The sequence below is a fragment of the Sinohyriopsis cumingii genome, chromosome 13, assembly GCF_028554795.1.
Source record: "Sinohyriopsis cumingii isolate HCF-2022 chromosome 13, ASM2855479v2, whole genome shotgun sequence".
Classification (NCBI taxonomy): domain Eukaryota; kingdom Metazoa; phylum Mollusca; class Bivalvia; order Unionida; family Unionidae; genus Sinohyriopsis; species Sinohyriopsis cumingii.
Genome location: NC_142973.1, coordinates 77113439 through 77129661, shown reverse-complemented (window position 1 = coordinate 77129661; position 16223 = coordinate 77113439). Strand labels below are relative to the sequence as shown.

The following is a 16223-nucleotide window of genomic DNA, read 5'->3' as shown; positions in this document are numbered from 1 at the left end:
GGTGAAAAGAATTTCCAGAAATTCAAGACAAGACCATTTCTTCTTATAAATGTTGAACGTTGAAACCCATTTACAATATTATTCAGCAATAACACGAATTTCAAATTAACTGCTGTGGTGAATATCCAGGATGTCAGCATTCCACATCATTTAAAGGTCTTAGGGTAAAAATCCCACATTATAATGATCACCCCATCTTGGGTGAGCAATCAGGACAAGTTTTATAAGACCATTTGCTATGGCAGACATATTGGATCTATGAATGGCACCATCTTTATTTAGGACCAACTAGGCATCATAAGAAGTCGACTGGTGAAAACTTCATGTTGATATAGCTATCCATTTGGAAATAGAGATAATATTTTCAAAAGATGTCACAATGGTGACCATACTGATAGTTAGTCAGTTTTATTAAGGACCAACCAGACATTATAAGAATGCTTCTGATGAAAACTGCATGTCAAAATGACTTTCTGTTTAGGAGGAGTATTGAAAATTAGATTTTCAGGATGACCACATCTGAGATCAGCACCAGTTTAATTTAGGAGCAACAAAACATTATAATAAGTCTCATTTCATAAAAGTCCCATGCTGATATGACCATTCAATCAGATGTAGTAGTGATAAAAAAAAAATTCAAGATGGCCACTGTGGCAGACATATTACAATCAGATTGGTAACATTTTTATTTTGGACAAACTAGACATCATAAGAAGTTTTCTAGTGAAAACACCATGTCAATATGACCTTCCATTCAGTAGGAGTACTGATAACAAGATTTTCAAGATAGCCACTGTAGCAGCCATACTGGACCTTACAAATGCACCATATCTATTTAGGACCAACCAGACATGACAAGCAATCTTTTGGTGAAAATCCCATGCTAATATGATTTCCTTTGATGGAAAGCAAAAATAACATTTTCATGATGGCTGGTCTTGCTGCCATATTGGTCATCAGATCAGCACTATTTTCATCTAGGACAACTCAACATCATAAGAAGTCTGTTATCAAAAGCCTCATGTTGATGTAACCAGTGATATCATGATTTTCAAGATGACCACCATGTGGCAGCCATACTGAATGTTAAATCAACACCATCTAAAACCAACTGTACATCATGATCAAGCCTTCTGGTGAAAAACCCACATCGATATAACTTTATTCAGGTGGATTTATATTAAGATTTTCCAAAAATGGCTGATGTGGTGGCCAGACTGGACATCAGATTGGTCCATTTTGATTTAGGACAAACTAGATATCATAAAAAGTCTTTCAGTGAGAACCCCATGTTGATAAGACCATCCATTAAGCAGGAGAAGCAATAACAATCACAGGAAGATCATTTTCATTCAGGACCAAATAGATCATGTGATCAATGTGTGTGTAAAATTTCACAGCAATCCTCAAAGTAGTTTCGGAGAAGTACCGATAACAAAACTGTACTAATGGATAGATGACAAATGTAAGGCTGTTCCATAAGCTATGCTGGACAATGACCAGTAGAGCAAAAATATTATTCAAAGTTCATGCTGTTCATGTTTTCAAAAATATACCTACCATGATCCCCCAGAGTTCCCCTTCATCATCGCAGCCAATATTCCCTGGACAGTACAGGTGGAACCAACCCTCTTTTCCTTCTCGTATGCTCAAAATTGTCTGATGTACATCACAGTGGCCATCTGCTGCAATTTCTCGGATAACAGCATTCATTTTTCTGAAAAAAGGAGAAATTGGTATATGTTTGCAAAACACGAGTGCTCCCACTGCAGATATGCAGACCATATAAATAGAATATGCTAACAATATTTAACATTATATATAAAAAAAATTAATATTGCTGCAAGTGGATCAAAATTTAATCAGGTCATCTAAACATGAACACAAACATGCATACCAAATTAAACATGCTTCATCATGTTGACTGAATTTATTTTAACAAAAGGTCAAAGTCGAAAGAAGTTTTTGAAATATGCACACAAAAAAGCCCTTTAAAACCACAGTAATAGTCTGAAAATCTAACCTGGATGTCTACATATAATACAAATATGCCTATGTATTAAAATACAAATAGGCCTATAAAATGCTATTTGTCTATCTCAAATGTCTACATATAAATACAAATATGCCTCTAAAATGCTATTTGTCTATTTCAAATGTCTACATATAAATACAAATATGCCTCTAAAATGCTATTTGTCTATTTCAAATGTCTACATATAAATACAAATATGCCAATATATATATATATATATATATATATATATATATATATATATATATATATATATATATATATATATATATATATATATATATATATATATATATAAAAATATGCCTCTAAAATGCTATGTCTATCTAAAATGCTATTTGTCTATCTCAGATGTCTACATATAATACCAATATGCATATAAAATGCTATTTGTCCATCTTTAACGTCAACATACAAATACAAATAATCTTATAAAATGATATCTGTCTTTCTAAAATGTTTACATATAATACCAATATGCCTATAAAATTATATTTGTCTATCTTGAATGTTTACATATAATTCCAATATTCCTATAAAATGCTATTTGTCTACCTTGAATGTCTACATATAAATACAATTATGCTGACAAAATGCTATTTATCTATCTCAAGTGGTTTTGCTTTATTTATCTATCTCAAGTGGTTTTGCTTTATTTATCTAACTCAAGTGGTTTTGCTTAATTGTGCTAATAAGGCAGGTGCTAAACAATGTCTATATCCAAAATTTCAAAAAAATGTGTAAACAAAATACTGAATCAGGTAATTCATATAAGCATTCAAATCTGCCAGCCAAATTTAATTAGTCTACATTTAGTAGTTTTTGCAAGATCATCCTTACAAGCTTCCATGGAGGTATAGACAGGGAGGAAAAAAGTCTTATGTGAGTCTTGTTCAGATCGATTGGCTCTTTATCAGAAAACTAATGATTGGCTATTTAACACCAATGAACTGATGATATGTCCCCACAAAGTCCACAAAATGTGGACTGGAAATTTGTTACATATGAATCATACCTGCTTACCTTCCAGACAATGCTGGGTTTATTGGAGTCATGAAAAGGTGTATCAAGGTCCTAAAGGGTATGCATGACCCAAAATTAGCAACATCATGCAAGGTTAAGTTACATACTCATATAAGTCTATTTTAAAAAAATGGATGAAAATTCAAATTTAAAAAGAAAAGACAATAAAATGTTTTCACTTAAGTATTTAATACACTTAGAAGCCAAAAAATTCCCAGCAGACTTAGCATTGTCATATAACATATATGTGTGCACATACATAATTACAATCAAATATACCACTACATTTAATTTAACAAAGAAAATATACAAAGTTTCTGTCTTTAACTTTCATTGGACAGTGGAATAAAGTTGCAGACATTACTGCTCTCAGCAGTTTGTAGGGGGCTGTTAAGGTGATGTACGTATAGTTAGTCTTTAGCTTTGTACTTATTATGAACTCTGGATGGTACTGTGTAACAGAAAAACACTTCCACTCTTGTGAGTTGGTCTGTTCATGGTTGTTTACAAACACTTCAATTCATGTGACATGGTCTGTCGATGATCGTAACATGATCTGTGATTGCTTTATTGGGCCGCAATAGTGATTACTAAAATCTCACCAACAAACTTCACTGGCAAATCCAGCAAAGCTAAGAGACTGTGTTAGTTTAATTGGGTCTAGTGGTCCTCTGGGCCACAGACATAGTACCCATATGACTCATGTTTTGACTCTGCAAAGCTAAATCCCTTAGATAAAAATTTGAGAACATTGACATCCTGTCAAAATGCCAAGTTCATAATTGTAAAGTTATTTTTCAGCTATAAATTTCAAGCTAATGCATGTGTTATTATATTGCTGATGTCAGTTTTTCTCTACTTCCATTGATCCATTCAACAGATAATCATTAAAGTATAAACAACCAGACTGCCTGAATTACTCTGAATTTTATTACATTGATTTATGTACTTCCGTTTGCTTGTGATGGACTCAATAGTGGCTAAACATATGTGTTTATCCATCCTAATTGAATATCTCTCTCCTGGGGATGTGGTAGTCTAAAAATTCAGCATGTACTGGTAACATCATAAAAAACAAGTCCCCCTCAAAGGGACTGTCACTCTCCTGGCAGAAAAAAATTTGTAGGAATTCAATCTAAGACCACACATTTCTTTTGAGATTTGAAACCATCTATGACATTCTTCAGAAATAATACCATTTTCAAATGTAAGTTTCTGTGTACATCAGATTGGTATGGCTCCGGTGGCCTAGTGGTCAGAGCGTCCACCTCGGATTCAGGAGGTTACAGGTTCGAACTACAGCTGAGTCATACCAAAGACTAATAAAAATGGTACTAGCAGCTGCCTCGCTTGGTACTCAGCATTAAGAGGTTAGTGTTAGGACTGGTCAGCCTGGGGTCAGGATAATGTGACTGGGTGGGACATCATGCCACTAGTCTGCAGCATGATGCACCAGTGCTAGACATCACTATAAACTGCACACCGCAGACATCATAGTGATATGACCGAAAAAATGTTTAAGCTACATTAAAAATCCAAATCATGCACACACACACATCAGATTGGCGTAAATTTCATTTAGGTCCAACAAGTCATCATACAGGATCATCAAGACATCATAAGAATTCAAGAGTAAAGCCCACATTGATATGTCTTTCCAAGATTTTCAAGATGGATACCATGGCGGCCATAGTGGATATCAGACTGGCATCATTTCCATTTAATATCAACTATACATCATAAAAAGTCTTTTGGTGAAAGCACATTCTTCACATAACCAACCATCTAGGCAGTCAGATCAGCACCCTTTTCATTTATATACAACTATACATCATAAGAATAAAAACCTCATGCTGATAAGACCATTTATTCAGAAGTACTAATAACAAGATTTCAAAATGGTCCATTTTATATACAACCAACCAGACATTATAAAAGTCATCTCATAAAAACCCCTTGTCAATATTACTTTTCGCTCAGGAGTAGCAATAACAAAAATTTCAACATGGCCATACTGGGTAACAGATTAGCACCATTTTCAATTTGGCGCAACTAGACATCACGAGAAGTCTTCAGCTCACTATCTTGTATCAATATGAATTTCCATTCAGGAGAAAAAGTGACAAGATTTTCAATATGGTTACTGTGCAGGCATATTAGATGCCAAATTGGTACCAATTTCATTTAGGACCCCCCAGATATTATAAAAAGTCTTTAAATGAAAACTATGTTGATTTGACCATCTATTCAAGAGAAGTAACAATAAATTTGTTAAGATGGCCGTTTATATTTCAGATCTGCATGGTTTTCATTTAGGACTAATAAGTCATCATAAGAAGTCTTCCATGTCAATATGACTATATATTCAGAAGGATTAGCCATAACAAGATTGTCATGATGACCACTCCGGTGGCCTAGTGGTTAGAGTGGATCTCCAAGCAGCACATTTAGGACCAACCAGACCAGGAGACGAATGCATTTGGAATTATTTAAGGCAATCTTCCGAGTTGTTTAAGTGGAGTAGAAGTAATGGACTTGTGCTAACTAATGGATACTGGATTACCAACAACAGATCATAACATAAGCCATAAGCAGTAGAACTAATGACCACTAGCTTTAAACAGTTACTTTTGCAGGATCCTTTATGCCATTAGTGCTCTATAAATGACCATTATAAAGCAGCAACTCGTCTTCTGAGGTCAATGTTTCCAACTGACAAGAGGTGCCTGCTCATGACAGGTTTTACTGTATAATGTGAATTTATTGTTCTCTGTGATACCAACTTTAACTGATTTCCTGGTTAGCTGAAGATTATAAAGGCCCCAAAAGCAATGGTCTATCTGTACAGACAAGGAGACCACCTTATCTAAATGATGGCATAAATGCTTGAAATCCAACTCTTTCAAAGACTAATCATTAAAAGCAACATTACATGTAGATATGAAGATGTGTAAACAAGTGCTATAACTCTGTGCAAAACCAGATGTGTAAACAAGTGCTATAACTCTCTGTCCAAACCCAGAGTGCACATGTGCAAATGTTCATATCTACGTAAACAAAACGATGTTCACATCAAACTGCATCAGAATAAGTTGAATGGTTCTTCTGCTATACTTATTACAAGCAACATCTCGTGTTAAGATATGAAGTTGATTGACATGGGCCATAACTCTGTCCAACAATGTTCACATCAAATTACTTATTACAAGATACATCTCGTGTTAAGATATGAAGTTGATTGACATGGGCCATAACTCTGTCCAACAATGTTCACATCAAATTACTTATTACAAGATACATCTCATGTTAAGATATGAAGTTGATTGACATGGGCCATAACTCTGTCCAACAATGTTCACATCAAATTACTTATTACAAGATACATCTCATGTTAAGATATGAAGTTGATTGACATGGGCCATAACTCTGTCCAACAATGTTCACATCAAATTACTTATTACAAGATATATCTCATGTTAAAGATATGAAGTTGATTGACATGGGCCATAACTCTGTCCAACAATGTTTACATCAAATTACTTATTACAAGCAACATCTTGTGTTAAGATATGAAGTTGATTGACATGGGCCATAACTGTCCAACAATGTTCACATCAAATTACTTCTCAAAATGTTAAATAATTCATTAGCTAAACTGAATGTGAACAACATCTTATGTAAAGATAAGCTGATTAACTTTGTCAAACTGTTCTTCCAAAATTTTTCATCAGAATAAGCTAAATGGTTCTAGAGACACTGTTTTTTATGGATGGAATTTCAGTCCTTTAAAAGTCTTGAGATTGGAAAACTTATTACTAAAATCAGCACCTGACTTTGGTATGGAATATACAGCACGTTTCAAACACATGCAGATCCAGAAAATGCCGCAGCTCATATCCTTTCCTCTACACAAAAACTGACATAAAGGTTTCATCTATACAGATAAATATAGGTTTGATCATGAGCACCCAGAAATTTTAAGTTAATGAATTGTTAATATCATGGTGTTTGCATAGGTTTACCATGGAAACTGAATTAATAGTCCTGAAGTATTAAGTTATTCATCAAGGGCCATAACTCTATGAAAATGGAGTTTACCAGACAAAACCCATACAAGTCAAATCAAGATCTCTGAGACAATGTTCATAACACATTGCATCAGAATAGGTTGAATGGTTATCAAGATATCCCAGTTACAAGAAACAACCCATCCCAAAAAAATACATGAAGTTAATTGTCATTGACATAACTTGATCCAAAATGAAGATGAGATCAAACCCCAAAAGGGTACATCTAGGTCAATGAAACACTGCTCCTACTAAGTTACATCAGAATATATTCAGTGGTTTTTCCACTATGCCAATTATATGCAGCATCACAGGTGAAGATATGTCATTTATAGCCAAGGGCCATAACTCAATCGAAATTGGAGTTGACAAGACAAGGCACATACTGGACACATCTAGGTCTATGAGACAAAATTACACACTCAAATGCATCAGAATACATTCCATTGCTATTATAGAAAATGGTCAATATCACCATCAAAATTATACCTGAAAAGACAAAATCTTTAAATCTTTACTGCATACCATTTTGTAGATTGAACTGCTTACTTTGCACAAAGTTTATCCATGAAGTTGGCAATTTGGAATTCATTATGAGTTTCCTTTTTGTACAATAAAAATTTGGTGGGCAGTTTGCTGTGAACTCATGTTTGCTACAGGTTATGCATGATTTCAGCTTAGAAGGGATGACATAGCTGGTTGCCATAGCAACCAAATCCTGCCTAGAATTTATAATAAATCATGACAAAACTATATATTTTAAAATATTCCTTTATGCTAACATTTCTTCTTATTGCCAAATCAATAATACTTTTTAATTTCTATTTATGATTGAAAAAAAACCTAGATATTCTTGTTACCTGGCTTAGATTATGCAAATTCCACCTAATCTAAAGTGTTTTGTTTTCAGTGAAGTGTCCCTTTTCTGCTGTATATTCTGTATAACATTTTTCTTTGATATACTCAAACATTCTTGAACATCTACAATATAAAATTTGTTGACATTTAGCAAATAGTTTGGTTACATGGTAGTTAAAAATGCAACAGCATTTCCTATTGTATTCATATGAATGGCTATGTTCAAGTCAAAAAAACGAAGGATAAAGAATGACAGTAACTATCCATAACAAGAGTACTAAAAATAGTCCATACAGTTCTCTATGTAGATAAATGAACTTTGTGTCGAGACAATTTTTTCTTCTTTCAGCCAGTGACATGATGTTCGACAACTCCACCCAAAAATCAATCGGTTTCCTTCCTACTCTACATGCACATCATACAAAACGTTTGGTCCAGGACTGTGATGTTAAAGTAATGCTTTTGTGTGAGAACTATTTTGTTTCTTTTAGTCACTGTGACTTTGACCTCTATTATTCTGACCCCAAATTCAATAGGTATCTTCCTTACTCCATATGCAAGCCATCAACAAAGTCTGATTGATTTGTGTGTGTGTGTGTGATTTGGATTTTTAACATAGCTTTAACAATTTTTCAGTCATATCAATATGATGTCTGTAGTGTGGCAGTTTATAGTGATGTCAGGCATTTGGGCATCATGTCAAAGACATACAGCATCATGTTCCACCCAGTCATATTATCCTGACACCAGACTGACCAGTCCTATTACTAAGCTCTTCATGCTAACACCAGGCAAGGTAGCTAGCTGGTAGTACCATTTTTACAATTCTTTGGTATGACATGGCACTTAAGCTCGTGATCAGACCTATTAAAATTACAAATCCAGTGATTGAAAAGTTATGAAATTGTTATATAGTGTGCCAATTTTGATCCAAACATTGCATTTTTTGCAGTGTTACATATTTGTTTAGCCTTTACAATTATGTTACTAACTATATGTACTACTTCTGCCAATCTTCCAGTTTGGATTACATTCCTGACTCACTTAATTCAAAACACAATTTCAGGCAAGGCACATCAGTAAAAATTAGTAAAACTATCGTTAAAAAGGGTACAACCATTGCTCTTTTTCTAAAAATGATGCTGTTATGGGTTTATCAAATGAATGATGGAATAAAATAACAGGATGTCTTTAACCTGCATAATTTATGCACTTTCTTGACCGCATAACACAAAAAAAGGTGTGAAAAAAAATTTGTGGGGTCACGGTGGAGCTGTTTGTTGTTTGTTCATATTTTTAGGTTTTGTTTTTTTATTTAGGTTTCTTTTTGTTGTTTAAAGCCTTTTAAGGCTTATAAGATCAAAATTAAATTTTAGTTTTTTATAGGTTTCTGTCAAAAGAAATCTTTTAGCAAAACCATATGTCAATATGACCCTCCATTTAGGTGGCGATCTACAGTTTCGAATTTTGCATAGGGTTAGAATTTTAAAGAAAAAGATGTTCCCCAGCTTTCCTCACTGGTTATAAAGACCTTGTATATCTTAGGTATCATTCAAAGAACCTTTAATTCCCTTTATTTTGGTATATGATTGATGGGTGTAATAAGGGTTATAGATCTTCCAGCTTGGCCTTACTCCAGATGTGCACCTTTCAAAAAAGTGCTTGCTCCACTTGGTCATTTTCACTTCCTGAACTTCAGAGGTAAATTATATAAAAAAGAGCCGACAACTTCTTTTACATTTTATATATTTGGTAATTCATTCATTGCACTTTCAGAAGCTGGTATTGTCTAGTCTAGCAAAATTCATTTTCACAATTTTAATAGCTGCTATGGATAGTATACTTTAGACTAATTCAGGCTGATATTTTAGCACAAGGGAGCAGTCATTTTAGTAAGCAGCGTGTTTAGATCATGTACAATTTCCAAAAGTACAATATCCTAAGAAATATCATCCACATTAATGTAGCACAGAGGTATACCAACATTCTCTCCATTGTGCATGTTTAAAAAGCAAACAACTTCACCTTACATGCATCACTTTCTCAAACATACATAATAACTGGTAAGCGCCCCCTTAGGAGAAGCATCAATAATAAGACTTTTCCTGATGTCTGAGTGGTGCCATTTTCAATTAGGAATTTTTTACCTTCTCCCACAATGTAGATTTACTGACCAAAGTCTTTGAAGGCTGCTGCAGAAATGGCATCTCTTTATTACACAGATAAATATCTGCTTCTTTTCTCAAGCTTTCCAAATTGGATTGTTTGAATTACTCCTACATCTTACATTCTACTTCACAGAATCCCACTAAATGTTCCAATTAATCAGAATCATGCAACATAAACTTGAATAATAGAATATGTCGTAAGCCTCCAATATTTTGATCTTCATTTTATGATCACTGTTGTTTTAAGAATGTATAGACCAATATCAACTTCATTTCTTTTTTTATATTTCTTATTAATGACCATGTACATTTCTGCTAGTTTTTTCCTGTTCTAAATTTTCTATACTAGGCTGGTGCTACCTACAGCCCATGGGCCACATCCAACCTGCGACCTGGTTTAATCTGGTTACATTTACATCATATAGTGTGGCTTTAAAAATCCATGCTGTACCCTTTGAGGAAGTTGCATGTCAATTCTATGCCAAAAAGGATGTCATATTTTTTTTCAATTGGAAAATCTGTCAACCATCCTAACTCTCTCACTAACCAAATATATCCAAATTAAAATGTGTTCTTGGCAGCAGTAGTTTAAAAATGCCATAGATAAGTTTTAGCCAATCTCTAAAAAGTTTGAATAAAAAAAACATGAATAAGCATGAAATATGTTATGATTTGCAGTCTATAAGTAATGATTTGCATCTACATGTGATGATTTGCAATCTACATGGAATGATTTGCTGTCTATATGTAATGATTTGCTATCTACATGTAATGATTTGCTGTCTACATGCAATGATTTGCTGTCTATATGTAATGATTTGCAATCTACATGTAATGATTTGCTGTCTATATGTAATGATTTGCTATCTACATGTAATGATTTGCTGTCTACATGCAATGATTTGCTGTCTACATGTAATGATTTGCTGTCTATATGGAATGATTTGCAAGCTACATGTAATGATATGCAATCTCAATGTAATGGTTGGCCATCTATGTTGTTATGTGTTTAGGCTCGATTAAACAGTAACACAGAAAGAGTGAAAACAACAAGCTTTTTAAAATTTAACGAATAATTTATTTCCCTGGAAAAATTCTGGAAAAATGAAAAAAGGAGAAGAACTTACGGTTTCAGGAATCAAATCCAAAAATAATCCAAGAATAATCCACGAATTAGAATGCAAAAGTCCTAGTAATAAATGTTCTAATAATTTCAAGTTCGAATCCTGATGGAAAATCCAAGATGGATAACGATGACATATGCTGTAGTCAATACTGTGTTTATGTACAGTTCTACAGTTCCTTGTAGAAATACAAATAATGACACTCCGGTGTTGGAAATCCAAATTAAATTTGTAAGCAATGTCTTTCCAAAATTTCTGTGTGAGCACTCCTCAAAATATTTCCAGAAAAAAAAAGAATCCTTTTGAAATCCAAATGATCTGAAGAAAATTATAACTCAAAATCTGGCTACAGCAAAATAACTTGACATCAGTGTAAAAAGCCCAAAACTGAGAAATCTCTCTACACATCTCTATTAAAACTAACAAATGCGCAGTAATGGAAAAACCGGAATTGTGAAATCGAAAAGGGGGGGTCATGTGATCATGTTTATGTCATGTATACCAAAAATGATCCTGACAAAAACCAATCATTTTAAAATAAAATAACTTTACGAAGGTTGCTACAAATTCTGAAACAAGGTCGGGATTTAGATCAACACCTGGTGTTTACGAAAGAACGATTCAGATCAACTGATTTTCTGGAAAAATATCATCTCCAGTGAATAAATTTACATTATAATAGAATATAATAGAATTAAAAAATTTAAAACTGACAAACAAATAAATAAATATGAATTAAATCAGATATATGTAACAATATGTAAAGATTTGCTGTCTATATATAATGATTTGCAATCTACATGCAATGATTTTCGATCTACATATAATGATTTGTTGTCTATATGTAATGATTTGCAATCTACAAGTAATGATTTGCTGTCTATATATAATGATTTTCTGTCTACATGTTATGATTTGCAATCTACATGTAATCATTTGCTGTCTATAAGTAATGATTTTTCAGTCTATATGTAATGGTTTTAATGGTTTTAAACTATGCAGTGCCTAATTTGCAATCTATATGTAATGATTTTAACAGATTCCATCTATGCAGTGCCTCATTCACTCAATGACAGACTCTGCACACTTTTTAGTTCATCAACAGTCTTGTGAAATTATAAATGATAATGATTTAAAAATTGAGTGTAAGATTTAAATTGAAATACATTTCTCTAAGGGCAAATCCTGTCTTTAACAGCGATAGCCATGCACTAACAATTAGTGAAGTTTAGCAGAAATGGCCTTCACCATGTTATTAATGGTTATTCCTTGTTTCTAAAAATAGCAGATAAGGACTTCATCTGCATGTTTTTGTCCCACTTAATATCAAAATTAGCAGCTAAATCTTTTTGAAATCTGGAAAATCCCTATTTTTGAGAAATCAGTTGTTCTAGGTCTTATGTTCTTCCTAAAATGGCTGTTATAATAAACTTAAGCAATGATCGTGCGAGTATGGTATTTTTTGGACATAGTTTTGTTCCAATCTTCTCTATTTTTGGTGAAAATTTGATAATAATTACCTGAACTGGTTGATAGAATTGCACATTCTCATCTATATTATCAAATATCTTTAAATGGCAATATTACAATTATCAAATGACCACATTAGAAACACACAATGCTGAACACAAATCCTTACAAATGGTAGACAAATTGTTACAGACAACCTGAGACTGAATTGAATGGCTGCTTTAACCCTGCAATTAAGCTAATGACTTATTTCATATTTGATTTCTAGATTTGTTTTGTAAAGTGATAGTTATGTTTATAAATACTTTATTTTGTTAGTGTACAAACTTTATTTTGGTACTGTACACAACATTATTCTGATAGTGTACAAATTTTATTTTGGTAGTGTACAAACTTTATTTTGGTACTGTACACAACATTAGTCTGATAGTGTACAAACTTTATTCTGATAGTGTGCTTCTGATAGTGTGCAAACTTTATTTTGATAGTGTACAAACTTTATTATGATAGTGCACAAACATTATTCTGATAGTGTGTTTCTGATAGTGAACAAACTTTATTTTGATAGTAAACAAACTTTATTATGATAGTGTACAAACATTATTCTGATAGTGTAGAAACTTTATTATGATAGTGTACAAACTTTATTATGATACTGAACAAACTTTATTCTGATAGTGTATAAATTTTATTCTGATAGTGTACAAACTTTATTCTGATAGTGTACAAACTTTATTTTGGCAGTAATCGGTATCTTAACCAAATTCGTGATGAAAGGCGTCAAAAAGATGTGCAATAAAAGGTCTGGCATCACAAGCATCACCACAGAGTAAACATTAATGCTTGCCATCAATGTTTGTAATATGACACCCAAGTATGTTTATGAGTTGCAGAGCTTTGGTGTGGTTGCAAGAAGCATGACATGACAGATGATGGGCAGTCAAACTGATGGATGTAAATTATGTTTACTCTATGATTCCTTTCTCAAAATGCAAGGCCCTAACTATAAACCTGTTGTCTGAGAGAGAGAGAGAGAGAGAGAGAGAGCGAGAGCGAGAGAGAGAGATGGTCAGACTAACAAACAGACCAAGAAAGAGAAACAGCCAGAAGCAGTGGTCAGAAGAAAGGACAAGTTTACTTACGATGTGAAAAGTTCATGGGCTATGGCACTGTAAACAAGACAAAGGCAATGTTAAAAAAACTTTTTTTAAAGATTGAAAGAAACAGTAAAAAACAACTTACATGTATGTTAAAATTCTCAACCTTATTTATACTATAAATAATGGTAAAATTATGTTTTCTCATTGTTGTATAATACAAGTTATGTGAGGACAGAATTAAAATTATTAAAGATTATTACATTTTTTAAACTGTTTTCTCCTCTTTACACCGATAAAACGGCACATACATTCAAACACAAAATGGACTGCAAAAAACATGGAAACAGTACTGTAAAAGACATAAATTTTGCAGAATGCTATGTCTTGAGCCTGCTTTACTGTTGAATAATACAAAACCTTGTAAAGTTGTTAGAGCAAGAAAATTACCTCACCGTGACCTACCTCCACCCATGAATTGTACACAACAAACTGAGCTACATGCAAAAACTTAATGTACTCGTGAGTAAAGTGTCACTGTGACCTGCTTTTTCTAAGGCAAGTTCTTTAATCCAAGATTAATAAACACATTCTTTTTCATCACTGAGACAAATGCATAAAAAAACTTTGTTACTTGCTATACCAACAATGATCCTAATGATACAACAATGTTGGAAAAGTGATTCCTATGTCTCTTTGAAATAAAAAGTAGTATTTCTACACAACTCACTCTGTAGGAAAAGGAATGGGCTGCAGAAGACTACCTAGGACAAATCTCCAGTCATGGTAAGACGCCCTGAAATATAAATTGATTAGAGTGGATACTTGAGAATGCTGTGGCTGTCATAAACACGGAATCTTGATAGCAAACAAATCAGCTTATACCAATTATGCTATAGTCTTGTCTCATAGTCTGACACCATCAGCTGCATTACAGTGAAACCTCTCTGGAAAGAGACCTCGTGAAACTAAAATTCCAAATCAAGTGGTCCATCCTGATGTTTCACTTCTTTTTTTGATCAACTTTAAACCAAAATCTCTCCATTCTGAAAGCCAAAAGAAATATCAACCTTAAACTAAAATAAACACAAAATATGAAATTTTTTATTTAGTGTGACCAGCAAATTGTCTTCAAACATCTGTGAGCCATACAGAGTAAAATTAACCCATCAAAGAAATGCTTACAGATGCAGTGAAATTTAAACTATCACAAAATACCAGTTTTAAAATTGACTGGTTATCTGGGGTTTCTTTTTTTTCAGTACACAAACCTGTTATGTAAAACAATACCTGATCACATCAACTTTAGTTGAAAACAGCTAAGCAAACTGAGAATCCATAAAAAAATAGAACAAATAATTTCCAGGGTTGTGCATGCATTGCTAAGCCTCCTAAGTGCGAGTAATTTTTGTTACCTCTCACTTTTCACAGTAGCATTCAATTTCTTCACCCGATCAAAACTAATTATTAACCTTAACAACAGCTGAGAAATTAATTTTTACCACTTAAGAAACCAAAGCTGTTAGTGATGGGTGCATCATAATGGGCCCAGCATACTACAATTTGCTACACAAGGTCTTTGCTTACTACACAAAGAAAGTGTGTTGGAGAATAAATGAAGGAGAATGGGCATTCAGGGGCTATAACTCCTCTTAATGATGATGTGGAAAACTGGAACTCCAAAACATTCTACTCAAAATAAAGCTGCATGACAACTTTGCTTGAAATCCAACAATCCTTAGTGTAGTATTTGCAAGTAGGAGAGAAAGCTAGGAGCAACAAGTCCTGTAAGTTAAGTTGTAGAATGCTAGAAATCAAACTAATTCAGGATTATATCAGTATTAAAGTGCATGTTAAATTTTATTCAATTTAGTCAAGCTATGCTGCTGGTAAGTAGAAAGGAAATCTGGGGATATACTACCTCTAAACAATGTTGAATGTTGAAACCCCAAGTCATTTAAAAATCTTTCAATGCTAAGTAACTATAAGGGAAAGACAACCATTCAACACAAAGCACTTTCAAGATGTTTAATGAATTTAGCCAACATATTTTCAATGACTCATAAACATTTCATTTCTTGTGATAGGAATATGCATTTGGTACCACTGTAAAGAAGACAGATTCAGTTCTATGAAAATATGCTTATAAACAATTTTTTTTTCTTATGCTTGAGATTATACAAGTAAATCAAAAGCTAAGCCAAATTTCTCTGTATTAAATAAAAAATATCAAAGAAACCATTAAAAGAGTTTTATATGATTTGTTTCTGATGCACTGTCATGTTTTCACAAATCATGGCTTGAGTAAACGAAACATTATCTCACACTTCAATGAAAAGCCATGTGGATAACAAAATTAATTCTACAGGTGTTAAAAAAGC

The 16223-nt window shown here is 33.2% G+C and overlaps 1 protein-coding gene across 1 annotated transcript in view; it reads right to left on the bottom strand.

Moving 5' to 3' along the window:
• The window catches only part of LOC149785853 (C-Maf-inducing protein-like), a 137050-nt gene that overhangs the window by 46514 nt on the left and 74313 nt on the right, over positions 1 to 16223 (bottom strand). Inside the window, exons 9-11 of the mRNA XM_089931142.1 lie at positions 14573 to 14638; positions 13888 to 13914; positions 1561 to 1717 (exon numbers count right to left, since the gene is read on the bottom strand). Coding sequence (XP_089787268.1) covers positions 1561 to 1717; positions 13888 to 13914; positions 14573 to 14638 — 250 coding nt within the window. The remainder of the gene's footprint in view (positions 1 to 1560; positions 1718 to 13887; positions 13915 to 14572; positions 14639 to 16223) is intronic.